This window comes from Triturus cristatus, chromosome 4_1 (assembly GCF_964204655.1).
Source record: "Triturus cristatus chromosome 4_1, aTriCri1.1, whole genome shotgun sequence".
Classification (NCBI taxonomy): domain Eukaryota; kingdom Metazoa; phylum Chordata; class Amphibia; order Caudata; family Salamandridae; genus Triturus; species Triturus cristatus.
The window spans coordinates 1,267,762,150-1,267,782,239 of NC_140585.1; the positions used below are offsets into that span (position 1 = coordinate 1,267,762,150).

Below are 20,090 nucleotides of genomic sequence, written 5' to 3' on the forward strand. Positions count from 1 at the left end.
TGACTTTCTTCCAGACTTAATTATCCATTGAACTTGTCCTTTCCATTAGGTGTTAAAATTAGCTTAATTTTATTTGGAGAGGACATACAAGGCATTTTTGCTGTGACACAGGTTCCAGAATAAACTGCCAAGTAGGTCAGGCTTCTCTCTATGAAATCTTTTTCGTTAATGTACCGAGTACTTTTGCTTTGCCCGATTTCTCTGACTTGGTTAGCAATGGACTCGCCATTCTACTTGCTGCATATAATAATAATAATAATAAAGGTTCTCTACAAAAGAATAGTTACTTCTAATTTTAGTTCTCCTCCAAGTGAATCTTCTTTATGGTCAGGAGCAACCTTCCCTTCACGCTAGAGAAAAGGGAACAATCCTCAGTTCTACATAAACCTTCATCCCCGTTACAAAAAAAAAAAAAATTACTTAACTACCACTACAGGCCATGATGAGATTGGTGATGTTACTTTTTAAAGGAGCTGCACCATTTTCTTTATGCAGCATTACGTGAATAGGTATTTTACACAACTCTGTAATCAGGTTTTCATGAGGTTGAATGGGAAATATAACTTTTGTCCCTGCCCTCTAAACTTCACCGAATCAAAAGAACAGACCTGTTAGAAATTACAATATTTTGCCAGATGAAGATTTTACAAGGAGTTGTCAAATGGTGTCAAAATTAATAGCACAAAATAAGATATTTTTTTTATTGTAAATGAGTTTTAAACATAAATCCAAAGTTACGAACTGTGTAACACACACTTTGTACGATTAAAACAAGAATTCAATGAAGATATGTTATTTAAGTCATCAGAATTTAGCCAAGAAGTCATTGGACGCCGCAACGCCGTTTGACAGTATAGAGTGGCCATACTTATTTATGGTACTACATTAACTGTGCTTTGGTCTTAATTTCAGAAGATGGGTCCGGCTATTTTATGAGAGTCCTAGGGCTCAGGTGCAAATCAACGGGGTACTCTCCAGGTCCTTCCAGCTAGGAAGAAGCACACGGCAGGGCTGCCCTCTGTCCCCGCTGCTCTTTGCCCTGGCTCTGGAGCCACTAGCTCACTGGGTCCGAAGGGATCCAGCCATCAGGGGCATAGGTGCGCCGGGAGGGTGGGAGGAGCGCATATCGCTCTATGCGGACGATATTCTTCTATACTTAGCTAGGCCTTACTACTCCATGGCACGGGTACTCCATATCTTTGAGCTTTTTGGCAGCTACTCGGGCTAAAAAATTAATTGGGCAAAAATCAGTCATGTTCCTACTCTCTGGGCCCCCTCCAAGGATGTCAACAAACTGTGCAGCTCCGGTAGCAACGGAAGGGTTTAAATACTTGGGCATATACATCGTCAGAGACCCTGCTGTATTAATGCAGAAATACCTAGACCCCCTGATGGAGCGCCCAAGTGCTGATGTGCGTCACTGGCATTCCCTCCCGTTGTCATTAATGGGCAGAGCGACCCAATTCAAAATGATGGCCCTGCCTCGCCTCCTTTATGTCCTACAGAATACCCCATATCGAGTCCCCCCAACCATCTTAAAAATAATATCTTACGAAGTTAGGCAGCTACTATGGCCAGGTGGCTCACCTAGGATAGCGCTTACCAAACTCCAGCGAGAGGTTTACGATGGAGCTTTGGCGGTTCCAGACCTCAGGCTGTAATACTGGGCCTCACAGCGCATGGTCATAAACAACTGGGTGTATGCAGACCCGGACGAACCAGCATATCGGGTGGACAGAGCCAGCATGCGGTGGGGGGGGTCATCATGCCTCGCTCCTCTACTCAGGAAGGAGGCAGCTGCAGTGCCATTCCCACACAAGAGTAGTGGTGGAATGCTGGAGGGAGGCAAATAAGTTGCTGGGGTGGGCGGGAAAATTGACTAGCCAAACTCCATTGTGGGTAGGCGATCACCTGAAGGAGGTGCCGGCTCTGCCGGGCTTCAGAGAGTGGAAACTTATTGGGATCGACTGCCTGGGGGACGTGTGGAGGGGGAAAACGCCACTCACCTTCGGGACCCTGCTGCAGGAATACACCTTGCACCACACCCAAAAATACCACTACCTCAGGCTCATACACACCCTGCAGCGTCATATCCATCGGGGTACCCCCCCTTCCGTACTACTTCCGTCTGGGAGGATAGATTATTCCCTGACCCCATCACCGAAAAGCCTACCTCTGCAGTCTACCGTAAGCTAATAAACAATCTGCTAGATCCCCTCGTGACCCTGAGAGCTGACTGGACAGATGACCCATGGAATTTGGACAACACAGATTGGCAGGAGGCAATACAGAGTCCTAGGGAGATTGCAGTGCGGTCTCGCTTCAGATTAGTGCAAACTAAAATACTGCATCGTACATACTACCCACGCACACATCTATACACCTGGGGCAGAACGCAGTCTGAGCTGTGTGTCACGGGGTGCCAGCAGGAAGGTACCTTCTTCCATACCCTTTGGGAGTGCCCTGAGATAGTCAGATACTGGGAGGGGTGACAGAGGTGTTGTCCAGAGTCTCCGGGGTACAGGTCCAGATGGATGCTAAATGGCTCCTCCTTATGATCAAAGGTAACTCAGATTGGCCCAGGCATACCGGAATTTGGCTTGCCTTGGCAGCCGGGGTTGCAAAACAGAACATTGCAAGGCGGTGGGGAGCCCCCTCTTCGCCTTCATTGAGAGACTGGAAGCGTGACCTCGAGTGGTGCCAACAGGGAGGAAAATTTATACAAAGGCAGAGGGTGTGCCAAAAAGTGGGAGAAAATATGGTCACCATGGTGTAAATACAGAGGAGGTTGTATTGTAGCGGACCAGCACCCTACCTAGTACAATTGTAAGAAGGTGTGACCCTGAACTGTTTAATGAAGTCACCTTGCGGATGGTCCGAAGTATTTGCTGTATATTTGTTCTGCTATAATGTATCTCATAGGTGACCATGTACTCACCTGAGAGCACTGTAATGTTACTGGTGTACAAATTAAGATAACTGTATACTACGAATGGTCGATTGAGCAAAAATGAAAAAGATTAAAAACAATTTAAAAAAAGGAATTTAGCCAAGAAGACACTTGAAAAGTTCACTAGACCAACACATTTTTATTGTAGCCAAAGCAGAGTTTATATGGTCCAAGGAAAAATAAACTGAAAAACCTGAAAGGGGGGGGGGGGGGGGGGGCAGACAAGAGGATCAACATGTTTATATGTACACCATGCCACAACTTGCTCCAACGGCAGGGGTATACTGTTTTGGTAGAGGGATACCTGGCTGCCAAAATAACATTGCAAACTTCGCACAGGAGGTCAAACACTGTCAACTGTCGCTGCTCAGTCTCCATGCATAAAGGAAAAGCGTTTTCAAGTTCAGTGCAGAACCCAGCCATGTTGCTATGACAGAAAATCCTCCTGAAGAGGCAGTATCATCAGATGACCAAGGCTCATGCTCAACAGCTCGAGACACAAGACTCTCCGTGCACAATCCAGATTGACCAGAATGAGTTGGGCCTGGTCATTCCTGATCGTCTTGAGAACTCTGGGCAGAAGTGGTATTGGTGGAAAGGCATACAGAAGGCCAGAGCGCCAATCGAGATGAAAAGCATCTCTGAGAAAGAGCTGCCTTGGAAACTCCAGCATGCAAAACTGTTGACATTGCGTGTTCTCAGGGGTGGTGAACAGATCTAACCAAGGCTCTCCCTACTCTTGAAAGAGGCCTTGACCACCTCCGGATAGAGATGGCTTTTTTGATCTGCTAGGCAATGACAGCTGGTGTACAGAGAGTCCGCCAGATGTTGAACCAGCCGAATGACTGGTGGTTCGGCTTGATCTGAAGGACGCGTATCTTACGGTCCCCATCTTTTCACCTCACAGACGATTCCTCCAGTTCCACTTCATATACGAATTCACTTGTCTACCATTCGGTCTGTCATCGGCTTCTTGTTCAGCCATGGAATGGCTCCTGGCACGGAGCGTGCGCCTCATTGTATACCTGGACAACATTCTTTTGATGCATCAGGTGGAGAGCTCCTGGATTTCCCAACTCCGACTGACTCAGAATCTCCTTCAGAGTCTGGGTTTTATACTGACCGATTAGAAATTGGTCTATGCGCCGGTGCAAAGGTTGACATTCTTGGGTTACAAGGTTGACAAGATACAGCAATGCCTCAGATTACCCCAGCAGAAGGTGTGTTTGATTCGCAGAGAACTGAGGCGGATTCTGGAGAGAGAAGTTCTCGCTAGGCCACCTTGCTCAAATTGTTGGTCTCCTGTCTTCAATACAGGCGATCTTTGCATTACCGGGCTCTACAGTGTCTAAAGACGCAATATCTGCATCCGCGACTCTCCTACACACAGGAGATATCCCTATCTCAGGAAGCACGAGTGGAGCTCCATAGGTGGCTCGAGCATATGCAGGCCTGGAATGGAAGGGCCACTTTCGGTTTAGCCCCAGACTTGGTGATAGAGTCAGACGCCAGTCGCCAAGGTCGGGGCACCCGCTGCAGAAGACTTACTACAAGCGGGCACTGGTCCGATCACTACACATCAACTGCTTAGAGGTTCTGGCCGGATCATTCACAATTCTAAGTCTGGCAGTCAACAAAGTCTCCTGCGCCATTCTTTTGAAGATGGACAATATCTCGGCAGTGAGATATATTAACAGGCTAGGGGGCAAACGCTCCAAACTCCTGGCGGATTTGGCCAAAGACTTCCGGATCTATTGCCTGACTCACAGACTAAGTCATGGCAGAGTACCTTCCAGGGTCTCTCAATCAGATGGCGGACTGGCACTCCAGACACCTTCAGGAACAGTGCCTGGAAACTGAATCCGGCGATCTTTCAGAACCAGATGACCCAGTGTGGTCCTTGTCAAGTGGATCCCTTCGCGTCACGCCTCAATTACCAGATTCCCCTTTTTTTCAGCTGGTGCCCGGACCCTCTAGCAGAGGCGACTGGAAATTGTTCTACAAGATTAAAGTCGGTTTCGGGGGTATGTGTTTCCCCCGTTTGCCATTATACCCAGGCTCACGGCTCTGGTTTGGAGACAGAAGGCGGAGGTCATACTGGTAACACCGATTTGGAAATCTCAAGTCTGGTATCCAGTTCTTCTGGAACGTTCTATGGATTTTCCAATCCAACTTCCCCAGACACCTCTTAAGCTGACAGATGAGTGGGGCAACTTGCACGCTCTGGTTCGAGAGGGCAGCCTCCACCTTATGGGTTGGCAGAGGACGTTGGGAAGTTCCAGGCCTTTGAGAGAGGGCTTAATCCCTTTTCAAGAAGGCATGGGCAGAATCTATAGTCAAGCAGTAAAGATCTCCCTGGAGGAAGTGGACAAGCTGGTGTTTGCTACGGGGTTTAAATACGGTCCATGTAATCAACTACCTGTCGGAGTTAGTTGACAAGGGTTTGGCCTATCGTTCGATTAATGGCAGTTGTTTGATGATATCTGCAGGTCACATGCCCATTCAGGATGTCCCTGTGGGAGAGCACCCTCTGGTATGCCGATTGTTGAGAGGCATATGCCTTTCCTTTCCACCTCTGCCGAGATACTCCTCCTTGTGGGACATGAATTCAGTGCTGCGCTAACCCTTACCTTTCCCGTAAGGAGCTAACAGGTAAGCTAACAATGCTCCTTTGTCTGATCGCTTGTAATGTCCGGGCCTTGGAGGTTAAGGCATGGGTGTTCACACCGGAGGGGGTGACGTTCACTGTGGCTCGCCATACAAAGTCTAACACTAGGGTGGTTCACTACCTGGCTTTTCCGGGTCATCTTAAATTGTGTGTGGTGTGCTGCCTTCGGGCATACAAAATGATGATGGAAGAACACAGACCTTCAGGTGCGTTTCGACTTCTTATTTTGCTCAAGAAGCCTTTCAAGGCTGTGACAGCCGCTGCGATTGCTCGCTGAGTGAGATGGGTGCTCCAGGGAGCTGGTATTGATACAACGGCCTTCGGGGCCCATTCAACAGGGGGATCCATGGCTTCAAGGGAATTTTCCCTTTGGGGGTGCGACTAGAGGACATTCTTAGAGCAGCAGACTGGTCCTCGGACTCTACATTTAAGGCCTGTTATTTTAAACCCATCTTGTGCATGGATTCTCTGGAGGTAGATCAGCTTTGAACTAGCATAATCTGAGCCTCCGGTCTGACTTGGAATATAAAATGTCCTAGCTATCATGAAGGAAAGTTCCAATTCTATTAAGGACGCAGAGGTGAGGATTATCCCACCCAATGAATTTGCTTTCAGTCCCTCTCTGGTAGTGTGCAGTCTACATGTTGGCTAAGTATCACAACTCAGGAGGGTTACAAGGTAATGTTTAGATACAGCTATTCTATGATTATAGTTGGTTGCTTAACCTGCCTTTTTGTCGTTGTTATAGGCATACCATATGTTTATCATTTTCTGATGATGACTTTTTGTCTTTGCAGGATATGAGCAGAAACAAGACTATGGATGGAAAAGCGGGATCTGTTACACCCGAAGAAAGAGGAAATGCTGTCTTTTCATATTGTTTATATGAGACTGCCTCTATGGTCGTTTTGCGAACATTACAAAGACATGGGATTTGTAGTCTTTTGTTGTTAATTGTTCTCTTAAGGCTGCTGAGCAATAAAATAAGGATTAAGCATAATCTTCGCCTCTGCGTCATTAATAGAACTGAAACTTTCTTTTCACAATTGCTAGGAAATTTTACATTCCCCGTTACTTTTACAAAAGGAAACAACAGCTGCAGCAAAAGCCACACTATTAGGTCAGTGAACAAGACTACTGAATTTTGCACAATGTGTGACCATCCATAAGCTGAACATATTACCTGTGAACTTACTTTTGTAAAAAACACAAAATATTACAAGTCTCTTATCAAATATTTTATTAAGCCTGACATAATTTAAGCTAAGGCGGCTCTTCCAAGCAGTATAATATTTTGTTCTATAAACATACATTTTTCTGCTAATTTAGATCTGATTTAATACTAAACAGTATTTAAAATGTGTCAATTTACTCTTGATTTCTTGGAGTTGAATAAACCGCTCTAGTAAAGGAAACAAAGGTGAAACGGTTGACATCCATCAAAGTAAATGTATACAAAGTGCCATTTCATGACATTTTTTTCCTCAAGCCCTTCAGCTTGTTCTGCTTTATTTTCCACATGGCGTTCTTCATGGGTTCTATCTAGCAAGTTGAATTTTGTTACATTGTGCCAGAATATCTGATATTTAGGAAAATGCTATCCTACCACCGTCAATAGACAGACTGTCAAATGTTCCATGTTATCTTGGCATTTCAAACGGGCATGTTTTAAGTATTTAAGGAAAGGTTATATAGATGGATACTGAACTGCAGATTGCCAAAGCCAATTAAATTGCTCAGTCTACACTACCACAGAACAGCATCACAGTAAACCACTTTTGTCAGACAGTAAGCCAAAATACACTAGAAGACACACATAGTACATGTTTTAGTGAAAATAAAACGGAGGATCTATATTATCTTGAGATTGGTCTGTCATCCAAATTATCCCAGACTAGGGTACATTTCATGATAGTAGTTATTCAAACCTCCCTGCTGAATAAAAGGTTAGCACACACTCAGCGGTTCAATTACCTTGCAAATCAACATATGCAGGCGGAACTCTGAGCCTTTGATTTGATGGTCAGGATTGAATGGGCAGATCATACCAATTGATGCCATATCGCCTGTCTGGAAAATATGGAAGAGAAGATTAGCAAGAGCAATAAAGCAACCTGAATAAATAACATTGAAAGACTACTACAGCTATCGCTCTTTGATTACACAGTCACCAAAATCCACTCTAGGCTTTATTATGCCATACTGCATAGAGCGGTTTTGCAGCATTGTTAGATTAGATGTACCTTCATACCCTGGTCTCAAGACAACCATTACGCAGCAGTCTGTTTTCTTATTTCGAGAACTGAATCACCAGTTGTGTGGTAACATTCATATATACATGTTTGCTGGTTTGTGGTTTTCAACTGATGGACTTCACTAATTCAGCTATGTATAGAAGTACTTGTCGAGAAGTGTCTGGCAAATTAGATTACAGTGTCTTGTTAGAGTAGACAATACTCCATTACACCACATGAGTTGTGGGTGGCTTGGAAGGTGCTGGTTTAGTTTGTTTTGATAGGGATATACTGCTATATGAAAAACAGTGTCATAAGAGTTTGGTTAGATGTAACTATAAGGTACCTCTAAATCGTGCTCCTCAAAACATGCCTAAACTTGGAGCAGTATAATTTATATTGCCCAATGCCCAAGACTTCAGGAATCCCATTTATGTCAAGAAGTTTTAACCCAGACATGTAGAAATGTTAGTTGCCCTCCTGGCTCGAATATAGCAACTAGCTAAAATATGTCACATTACAATATAAAAATCATGGCACTGCACCTCGCCATCAATTGAAGAATCAGAGCGGTGGATAACAGATACTTCCAGACAATCGATTAAATGGGAACAAATTATTTATGATAAATGTAGGGCGGTTTGTCTTTGGGAAATTTTTTCTCAGGTTCTGCAGCCGAAGGTTTAAGCCTGCTAATGGGCTGCGACAGGTTAGAGGGATGTTTAGCTGTATATGGTCTTGAGAGACAGAAAGAAGGAGTTGCACTATACATACACCAAGAGATTAATGCACCTCAGCCAAGTAGCACGGAGAGGACAAGCAGGGACAGCCCATAGGTCACGTTTGTTACCCCTTAGTTATGGAGGCACTGAAGGGAGTCAGTCTCTTGTTGACAAACCAAGCACCTTTTATTTTTTATTCACCTCAAGATCAGGCAGAATGGATCAGAGTGGAGGCTGCTTTTATGTGGTTGAGTTGTTTAACCGGGGCCATGTGCTTTGTCAAGTCAAGCTAAAGGTACACAAAGTGCAATGTAGTTCTTTCACTTACAGTTGGGAAACTATGTTCAGAGCAACCAGTGTTTTCTCCACATATATCCCTCTGCCACCTCATCCATATATTTTCTCAGTTTGCATTTCCTTCCTTTGAATTCGAAACCAATCATTGTCCTCAGGCTACAAGAAGATAAGCACTTGACATTTCAAGCCCCTCGTTGGCGGCATTCTCAACGACGCAAGACTCACACAGTCCTGCACAGCTTCTATGAAACCACTGCTGCGCGAGTTATCCTCGACGCAGGATCTTGCAAAGCTCAGCAAACCAGGATTTAAAGTACTTTGTTCTGTGGGCCTAACTTGGTCCCTGTATCCCTCTCACACTCCATTGTGGTCGGCCTTTACTTGTGACTTTGGTTATCTGGTCATGCCGGAATGGGACACAGTTGGTGCTTTGTGCTTTTGGTCACTATTTTCACTGAAATCTTTAAAATTGCTTATCTTTGCTTCTACTGATTGGATTTTTGTTTTTTGAATCTCGAAAAATGTATTCCATTTTAGTCTGGTTTTCTAAATTGTTGTGGAATTTTTCTTGCGTGGTGTTTTCACTTTATCCTGTTTGAAGTGCTGCATAAATAATGTTCACATTGCCTCCAAGATGAGCCTGGTTGCTTTATGCCAAGCTACAAGAGGGTTAAGCGCAGGTTAATTTTAGGTTTGCTTGTGTTTCACCCTGACAGATTGTGGTTGTTGCTGAGTGGGTTTTTCTCTCAATCAACCACTAACCCAATTTGCTAGATAGCTGGATACTACTCTCCAGCTACCACGGTCCCAGTTGGACGAGATCCGCGCGCTCCCTTACATTATATTGTCTTTGGTTGAGACAGAACACCACACCTGCCACCAGCCCTCTGAAGTTCTATGCATGCCAGTTACATCTTTTGATTAGGGAAGCAGAGATTTAAATGTAGAAGTATCCTCTATACATCTGGAGCACTATATGAAATATCTTAACCTGGAATATTATTGTCCACTGTCTGCACTACTTTATTTATAAAATGAGCCTGTACCAGGGGGTTCAAACACCTGCACAAGCATCCTCTGCCAAGCTTTGCATACAATGAGCACTGTCACTTTTACTTGCACTTCGCACTGTGCACATGAATCGCTTTCAAAATACTTCATGACAATTAATCAAATGTATCTGGATTTAGTTAAAGCAATTTAGGGGGAATTGCACGCTACTCCAGAACCAACGATTAGTGGTTAGTCAGGTGGTGCTTCCATGAAAGAAATTGCATATATTTACTCAAGTTACTTTGTGATATTTTAATTCCAGATAGGTGTGATCATTAGTAGGGGAAATGTGGTTTCAGGTGAATGGTTAGTGAAATAAGATAGTCTGGCGGGGATTAGGCAGCCTTAGATTACAGGGATAGGGTTTTAAAGTGGAGAGGTTATCAATGAAATGAGATCAACCAATTCAGAATTACAATAAAAAGGATTGAAGCAGGCAGGACTGAGACTCAGAAATAGAAGGTACACAGAGTGTGAAAGGTAAGAAGAGGATCACTCTGAAGAAAGAAAGTACGTCAGTGTCAATAGTGGAAGAAGGCTTTCTGAGATAACAAGCAAATAGAGGATGCAAGATGTAGAAAGAAACAACATTATACATAGTGCTTTATACAACGGGCAGACAGCCTAAACAAGTGATTTAGAGTGTACACATTGTTTAAATACAAACTACAAACTTGGTGGTGAGAAATAGGTATGTGGTGCTCCAAGGTGTTTCGCATATGAATTTAGTTATAGCTCAGATTCGGCATGGTGCAAAGAGGTAGGGACGCCGCCATATTCCCTAATGCATGGTCGAAAGGCTACATATCGCAGGCCACAGATACTAGTTCTCTGCACACATTAAAAATACAGACATAATTAGCACAGTTCTAGATCACACTGGTATTTCTTTTTATTCCATAGTAGTTTTATTTCTTTTCCTTCTGTGGATGGTGTCTGCGTACACCCCTTGTATTAAACAACAGAAGCAAAACCCATAAACCACGTTGAGATTTGTGTAGGTATGTGAAATAAACAACAATTTCTCAACTGGTATCATTAGGCAGGACAGTTAGGTAAGCATGTGTAATACATTACATGAAAGAAAAAGGAGACTCTCAGTAGGTTTTCGTTAAGAATGTGCACATGGCATCATATATTTGGAAACAACTTAAGACAAAGAAAAAAGGAGAATTACAGTTGTGACAGCACTGTGGGCAAAACTAATTTGCGTGAACAACCCGAATTGTACTTGGTGCTCAATTGTATTCGTGACACAACGGGTGGCGACGCAAGTGACAATGTGATATCAGCAAGGAACGGCGCAAGGTGCAAAAGTGAAAGTATACACAGAAATCCTGAGGGTGGGATGGGTAGGACCTTCAACTAAAAATATTATGGGCGATTGTATAGTTGTGAATTTTAGACATCCTTCTTTGGTGAAAGGTATATTAAAATGTAACACCAACTACTTTAGTACCCCAACGGCCATAACTTCATTACCACGTGGCTTTTTTTATAGACCATCTCAAAGAACCCACTACTCAAACACTTCGACATATCCTGTACATAACCGGTTCGCCGTCCTGTCTGACTTAGAGGGACAGGACTGACTACCGAGCGAACCCTCGAACACTGTAGCACAATCATGGGATATACAAATGGGCAATCAGGTCATGTCCAGACCCGGCCCTATCGGGAACTTTCAAACGGTCCGGGCAGTAGAACTGTTGCCTTTCTGTCCTGTTACTAGTGAACCCAGGTCTACCGATCAACACCTAAAAATACTGAGTTGGAATATCGCTGGCCTAAAATCCAAAATGAACATAGTAGATTGGACCAACATGGTTAGCGGTTTTGATGTTTCAGGAGACATGGAGTACTAGTAGTTTGTTTCTTGAGGGTTTTGTTTGTTATAATAGTACTGTTCTTAGCCCTGAAGCTGGCCGACCTAGTGGGGGGTTATCCACATGGATAAAGATCACTCCAGGAAGTTATACTAAACCCTTGGAAACAAATGATAGTCACTTTCAGGCCACACTCTATTCGAATGGGATTACGTTATGTTTCATAAATTTTTATAACAATGATTTTAGATCACTGCCCAATAGGAATTTTATTATCTTATTTGATTTTATTGATAATATGTTAGCAAAAAAAAGGTTTGGTAAATTGGACGGAATTTGTTTGGTAGGTGATTTTAATGCGCATTTGCACAAAAGAATGGACAATACCTTAGTCATACCCGTCCCGTTAATTCCGTGTAAAAGAGGGGAAGAATTGTATAATTATCTATCGACCAGGGATCTAACTAATGTCATGGAGAAAGTTGGTCGTATGTCTGATAAAGTCCCCTTGCCCACCTTTAGAGGTGGTGGCTGTTCATCGACCATTGATTAGGTTTTATATCCTCATCCCTTGACAGGGCTCGACAAATCCACTCGACCGCTCGCATTTGCGAGGTAAATTTTATGAGGTCGAGCTATTTTTAGGTCCTACTCGCCCTTTCTGGCGAGTAGGAAAACATACTAACTTTTGTCCTCCGTCTTTGAAAACGGAGCAAATGTGACAAGATAACAAGATTTAAAGGCCTTTTTATTGCTCACAAAGCAAATGAGCAATAAAAAGGCCTTTAAATCTTGTTATCTTGTCACTTTTGCTCCGCTTTCAGAGACGGAGGTCAAGTAGGTCACTGTTAGGGCGAGGAGATTTTTCGAGGTACTAGTCCTGCAGGACTAGTACCATTTTTCAGATTTTTCGAGCCCTGCTTGAGAATGGTCTAGTTAAGGCTGAAGTTTTAGGCACTAGCTATAGTGACCACAGCCCAATTTTGACAATTATTAGTTTTGTTAATAAATTTATTAAACGAAAAGAAATAGGGGCAAAGAATCTGGTGGCATCTACTGACAAACTTAAAGTAATCTGGAAGGGCATAGATAAGAAGGCCCTACTTGCACAAATTATAAAATTCTATCCCTTACTTGTGGAGACATGTCTGTCTAGTGGATGCCCTGATACAGAGATCATTTAGTCCTTTACTGGGTTATGTGATGGCATCAAACAGGAAATCTCTAAACCTGTCAGGAAACAAAGCAAGAACCCCAGGTGGTTTAATGGCATCTGTTCACGAGCAAACCGTAATCTTCGCGAGGCATTAGCTGAAAAACCCAGGGATACGACCCTGGTTAAAACCCTGAGAGGACGTTATAAGAAAGCAACTAAATCACGTACCGAGGAGATATTGAAGGAGAGGTGGGATTCCCTTGCATGTACTGCTGCAATTAAAGATGTAACTGGGTTTTGGGGTGAGGTGAAAGCTATGAGGTCCATGGGATCTTACATAGCCCCCATAAATTGTAACATACCTAGTAAGTCTTGGGAGGAGCATTTTGCAAGAATATATACAGCTCCAGCAATAACTATTGACTCTCACTATCCAGCTAATAAGGTGGTTATATCTATAACTGAAGTTGAAGATGCCATAAATCAAAGCGCAGGGAATAAAGCCCCAGGCCCTGATGGGTTATCAATCGACCTTATTAAATCTGAACCCGATTTATGGTCCCCTTTACTTTGTAATGTTTTTAATAATCTGTCCAACACCACAATGCCGAAAACTTGGTCAACTAGTATCATCCTGCCCATCTTCAAGAAGGACGATAGATCCAATGCTAGTTGCTATCGTCCTATATCTTTAATAGATAACACATTGAAGATCTTAGGCAGAGTGATTTTTAATAAAATTAGGAATTGGGCACAGGATAATCAAATTGTAAACTCATCAGTTGGGATTCATAAGTAATGTGGGAACTGTAGAACAGTGTTTGAATTTAAATCTTATATTGGGCAAATACACTATCGCCAAAAAAGTCCCTTTGTATCTGGGTTTTATGGACTAATCTTCAGCCTTTGATTTTGTTAACCGATCACGATTGTGGGAGATTTTATTAAAATACGGGCTGGATAAGTCACTTGTTCACTTTTTGGCACATTTGCACAGAGACCTCAAAGCTCAGGTAAGGATAAATAATGAAGGAGAGGTCTCCGGGGATATTTTAATCGGTACGGGGGGGGTCAGACAAGGTTGTGTCTTGGCCCCCCTACTTGTTATTCTTTATATAAATGAATTAAATAAAACCCTGTCCAAATCAACATGCGAAGTACCGAAAATTAATGGTAAATTACTCCCCGTACTTTTATATGCGGATGATGCGCCGCACACCCAAAGCACTCCGCGTTTTAATCATGGGTTTTGTTTCTTTTATGGCAGATTTGGACCGGTGTACTAATTTAAAAAAAATCATATATTATGTCTTGTGGGCCCAAAAAACATCGTATTAATCACATAGTGTCAGGAGATAATGTTCTAAAAAGCACTGCCACTTTTCCGTACCTGGGTTTAGTTTTTTCAGACTCTGGAACATGGTCAGCACACGTGGCTCATGGTAGAAACAAACTCGGGAAGGCAGTTAATTCAATTATTTGTCTACGACAGCCAAAGCGGGCTGAGGTAGTGATACCTCTATTACAGATCTATAAATCACAATGTCGACCAACTGCAACTTATGGTGCCGAGGTGTGGGGGTACACAAATTGCAGTGGTATCCAAATTGAAGAAAATAGATTCTGCAGAAAGGTGCTAGGGGCCCAAATTTATTCACCCACTTACATATGCCATAAAGAATTACATTTGTATTATGTCGAGGATTTTATCAAATCTCGGCCAGCATGGTTTTGGATAAAGATTTGGCGAAACCCAGCAGCAATTTTAACTCAGGAAATAATCAGCAACTGCCTTAAATGCGATAGGGGCAGTTTTATACCTTGGCTTAGTGCTGTTAAGAAAAGTTTAGCTAGTGTGAGATTGGAACATATTTTCTCCCATCCCCTAAACATAGACGGCATGAATATAAAAATCGTGACAGAGGCATTGTAGGATTCATTCCGAAGGGAAAGAGGATACACGGAGCTATATAAACCATCAATAATTAAATATATTTCCATTTCGACACTTCCAGGCAATAAAAATGACACGCCACAGGACTACCTTAAGAAAAACATTGAAAGATGGAATAGGAGCTTGCTCTTTCGCCTCAGGGATGGGAGTATAAAATATTTACTTTGTTTCCCACTCGGTTTTAATAAAGATTTAGAGAACCTGCTCTGCCCATGTGGAACTGATCATAAACAAACAATTTTACACTTCCTGTTCTTCTGCAACTTTTATAGTAGATACACTAAACAGTATTTGATTTCCTATCTTAAGTCACATGCTATTATTGATTATAAATTGGCATTTGATGAAACATTGCGGCTAGGAAGTGAAGATATGATTTTCAGAGTAAGCTAATTTTTGCAATCTGCGGTACGATCGCTTAACACAATGAACATTTTATAGATCGCATTTTGTTTGAGGTCTTTTTCATTCAGTTTAACATTTATGCACGGCTAATTTGCACATTGACACAGCTAGGTTTGTTGTCTGTACAGTGTATATTTCGAACCTGCTAGCACTTTATTGCTATTTTTGCACAACTGTTTCGTGATATTTAATGATGTCGATTTTTATAAATCGTACTAGCTTTCCAATTTGGCGGTGATGATTTGCATTTATCGACATCTTAAATCTAATGTTTTTGGACTGCTAATTTGTACAAATGTATAGCTGGTCTGATGTTTACATGCTGCACCCATTGAATTTTGCACTTTACTGCCATCTTTGCACATTTGCCCATATTATTAGATATTGTTGATTTGATACCTAACTTATTTTAATATGTGTTTTACGTTATTGTATATCTGTATCCTATTGGTGGTGATGATTTGTACTTTTATGGATATTTTATATCCGAATAAAGACCATTGACTGACTGAAAGTATACACAGTGAATATTGTGGTTCAAATCAATAATTCGCAATTTTTGTAGACAATCTGAGAACAGTTTCTTTTGAACCACAGGAGGTAAGCGTCATCAATCGCACTGAGAGGTCGCGACGTTTCGATCCAGTGATTTAGGATCATCTTCAGGACCGGGTTGGCATAAATTGAACGGTGCTGTACAAGGAAGGAAAGGAGAAGGGTAAGGGAGGGGAAGAGGGAGGAGACGCGAGGGCTGGGACGCTAGAGCAGCAATAAGTCCAATCGGTGAGGGGGTAGCAAGGATATGGAGGTGAGAGTGAGGAGTAGGTTAAGACAAGAGGCTAAGGTCTACTGGGTATAAACTGCCTCAAGTGGGTGGCTGAATGCTCGTGCAATACTGACTGGAGTAGTTGTGATGAACCCAGGGACAAGCACCCGTGAATACTAATTGGGTGGTCTGTCGTAATGGGGAAGAATAAGGGGGGAAGGGGGGGGGGGGGTGAGGTATGCCGTGGGATCGGTCTGAGCCGAGTACACAGGGCGTGATGAAGGCAAGCGGATGACGCGCTCTCAAATCAGTGTGTTACCTGGAGTTGTGGAGAAAGCCGTGCCGAAGGATTCAGCGTGTTGAACTGTAATTAGTGTGTCTGAGGAAAAACAAGTGTCACCATTGGTCCGGGAGGGGGCAATGTGGGGGGGGGGGGGGGGGGGGGGGGGGTTGTGTCAGGGAATTGGGTGGGTGAGGAGGGGGAAGGCAGAGTAGGGGTGGTGGGTAGAGAACGAGCGTCAATTACCTGGAGACAAAGATAAGTGGCTTGAAAAGGGGCCGTGTCCGGAGGGACATCGGCGATGTAGATGAAGTCAGGATCAGACCGGCAAAAGCGAAAGCTCGGATCTGTGGGCAGAACGGGTTTGGAAATTAAGTCCGGGCAATGTGGAAAAATGGATCGTGTTGCCATCACTGAAAGTCAACCACTAGGAGCAAAGTCTATAGGGACGCAGTCCTTACCTATGGAATCATGGTTTGTCCAGCGTAGGGCAGTGAAGAAATCAACCGTGTCCCGCCACCATCGTGTGCGGTGTGGAGGGCAGGTGGGACCGGAAGTATATAAGTGCAGGAGACTTCCGTGTATTGCCGCGGCCGACGGTCATGTGCCCCTAGTCGTGGGGGTGTCTAAAGTGACGTGGTGTGGGCGGGGTGGAGGACTCTGGTGGGATGTAAGAGGTGGGAGGGCAGAAGGAACGGGGAAGGGATGGTACAGAACATGCAAGCTTGAGGGAGAATTAAGCATAACAATTGCCTCCGGATGAATGGAGCATGGGAACATCGAATGTATCTGGGTGGCATGTATACATAAATTGGCAGGTAACAAGTGCCGAAAAGATACAGCCGTGCGAGTTTGAAGAATTCAGCGGAACATTTGCATTTGGATGAATAAAGCACGGGAACAACGATTTGTATCTGGTTAGCATGTATGCATTAATTAACAGATGACAAGTACAGAAGGGCTCATAAAAGTACGAGCGCAGAGGAGAAATCGAGCAGAACATCCATCCAGATAAATAAAGTGAATAACCATAGATTGTATGTGGGCTGCATGTATACATTGGTATATCAATATCAGCTACATAGAGGGTACAGAATTAATAAAATGGAGTGAGCTGCATGGAAAAGGGACGGGGGCATAGTCATGTTGAGTGTGTATGAGGATAGATGAGGGCTCGTTAGAAGTGTGTGCATAGCGTGTCAGTTTGATCTAAGAGCACTGTTGAGAAAGGGCATAAAAGTTACAGTTGGAAGGGTTTAAAGTAGGATAGTACTGTTCCATTCATCGATTGTATTTAACCCTGCATTGACAGAATTACAAATGGTGATCCATTTGCACTCGCACTTGTTGAGAAGGGCTTTGATATCTCCCCCTCTGATGGGCAGTGTCGGTTGGTCTATCACTTGCCAGGTGTTTTCTGTTTCGCCATGTTTTTTTTCAATGTAGTGAGAGACCAAGGGAGCAGTCAGGACTTTACAATGAATTCTGCTTCTGTTTTGGATGATCCTCCGTTTGACCATTTGGGTGGTCTTGCCAATATATAAGAGGTCACAGGGACATCGGATGGCGTAGATGACATTTTGAGATCTGCAGTTGGTGTGTCAGTTCTTGATGTTCCTAGCCAACACATGTTTTGTCGCTTTACAAGGAATGAACCCACAACTTCTTCAGGGCTAAGGAAGTATACAAATGTACATGATTGTTGCATATGTAAGTACAGTTGCACCTAAATATGCACACCCTAGTGATTCTGGTGACATGAGCAAGTCATTTCTCACTTTAGTGTCAACTAGTGGAAACCCATGTGTAATTTTTCAATACAGTTCAAAGTCAATTTGTCCTTAACATCAGTTGATTACATGGCAGGGAATTGTACCCTTGTTATAGGTATTTGATCTCTACTTATCGACATAGCTTTCGTTCTTGGTTACAAAATTTACATTGGGTGACAGGATGCATTGTGAATATAAAGGCAGAGTAAACATAATTTGGCATATTTTGGCAATGGACCTTCATGTTGTCAAGGCGGTGTCTCTATAGTGCGTGTATAAATAGTGCGCCTCCGTTGAGAAAAAGTGGCTGATGAACTAGTGCAGAAATATGATACCTATTATCTTGTCTTTTGAAATTCCTAGGTGAAGAGAAAATTATAAACACGTTAACAGTTTTCCCTCAGGACATCTGCACACTATTATCATCAAAATGAAGGTATGAATAAATCAACGACATATTTCCTTGGGAATAATTCCAACCCGAAATGGCCTCAGGATTATTTTCCTTTTTGCAGAGTTTGGTGTATAGCAAAAGTTGCCTCTCCGGTTCTATATTCCTTCAATATAAAGGAGCTTCCACCCGGTGCCCCATCCTTAAGTAAAGGGTACAGGAAGGTACGGGCTTAATTTTTCCATGGTGTGTGCCTAAACAGCTATTAAAGCCTCCAAAACCAGTCAATCAATCATAAGCATTTATAAAAGCGCAGTACTTACCCGTGAGGGTCTCGCGGCGCTAGGGGTGGGGAATGCGGCTACTGTCCGAAAAGCCAGGTCTTGAGGAGTCTTCTGAAGGTCAGCAGGTCTTGGGTCTGCCGTACGTGGATGCGGAGGGTGGTTCCAGGTCTTGGCAGCGAGGTGGGAGAACGATCTGCCACCGGAGGTCGTTCTTCGGATGCGGGGGACTGTGGCGAGGTCAAGGTCGGCGGAGCTGGTGGGTGGGGGTGTAGAAGCGGAGTCGTCTGTTGAGGTACGCTGGTCTGGTGTTGTGGAGTGCCTTGTGTGCATGGGTGAGTAGCTTGAAGGTTATCCTCTTGTTGACGGGGAGCCAGTGCAGGTCTCTCAGGTGGGGTGTGATGTGGCTGCGGCGAGGGATGTCGAGGATCAGGCGTGCAGAGGTGTTCTGGATGCTTTGAAGCTGTTTCAGGAGTTTGGCCGAGGCTCCTGCCTAGAGGGCGTTTCCGTAGTCCAACCTGCTGTTGACGAGGGCCTGGGTGACCGTTCTTCTCGTTTCGGTGGGGATCCACTTGTAGAACTTGCGGAGCATGTGGAGGGTGTTGAAGCAGAAGGAAGAGACGGTGTTGACCTGCTTAGTCATAGAGAGGGTGGAGTCGAGGATGACCCCTATGTTGCGTGGGTGGTCGGTGGGTGTTGGAGCTGTTCCCAGTGCGGTCGGCCACCAGGAGTCGTCCCAGGCCGAGGGGGTGGATCCGAGGATGAGGACCTCAGTCTTGTCCGAGTTCAGCTTCAGTCGGCTGTTCCTCATCCATTCGGCGACGACCTTCATTTCTTCGTGGAGGTTGGTTTTGGCAGTGTGGGGGTCCTTGGTGAGGGAGAGGATCAGCTGGGTGTCATCTGCGTGAGAGATTATGTTGAGGTCGTGCAGTCGGGCAACGTGGGCAAGCGGTGCCATGTAGATGTTAAACAGCGTTGGGCTGAGGGATGAGCCCTGGGGTACGCCGCAGATGATCTCGGTGGTTTCGGAGCGGAAGGGTGGGAGGCGGACGCTCTGTTTTCTGCCGGAGAGGAAGGAGGTGGTCCAGTCCAGGGCCTTCTCTTGAATCCCGTTGTCGCGGAGGCGTGTGCGGTGACAGACCGTGTCGAAGGCGGCTGACAGGTCCAGGAGGATGAGGGCCGCGGTTTCTTTGTTGTCTAGCAGGGTCCTGATGTTATCGGTGGCGGCGACGAGGGCAGTTTCGGTGCAGTGGTTGCTGCGGAACCCGGACTGGGAAGAGTCCAGGATGCGGTTTTCCTCGAGGCAGCGGGTCAGTTGCTTGTTGACGGTCTTCT

At 44.2% G+C, this 20,090-nt stretch overlaps 1 protein-coding gene across 2 annotated transcripts in view; it reads right to left on the minus strand.

Annotated features, from left to right (window-relative positions):
- The window catches only part of LOC146856561 (gametocyte-specific factor 1-like), a 622,279-nt gene that overhangs the window by 588,062 nt on the left and 14,127 nt on the right, over positions 1-20,090 (minus strand). For both annotated transcript variants that reach the window (XM_085650745.1, XM_085650744.1), the window contains exon 2: positions 7,593-7,688. In XM_085650745.1, coding sequence (XP_085506871.1) covers positions 7,593-7,679 — 87 coding nt within the window. In that variant the 5' untranslated portion in view covers positions 7,680-7,688. The remainder of the gene's footprint in view (positions 1-7,592; positions 7,689-20,090) is intronic.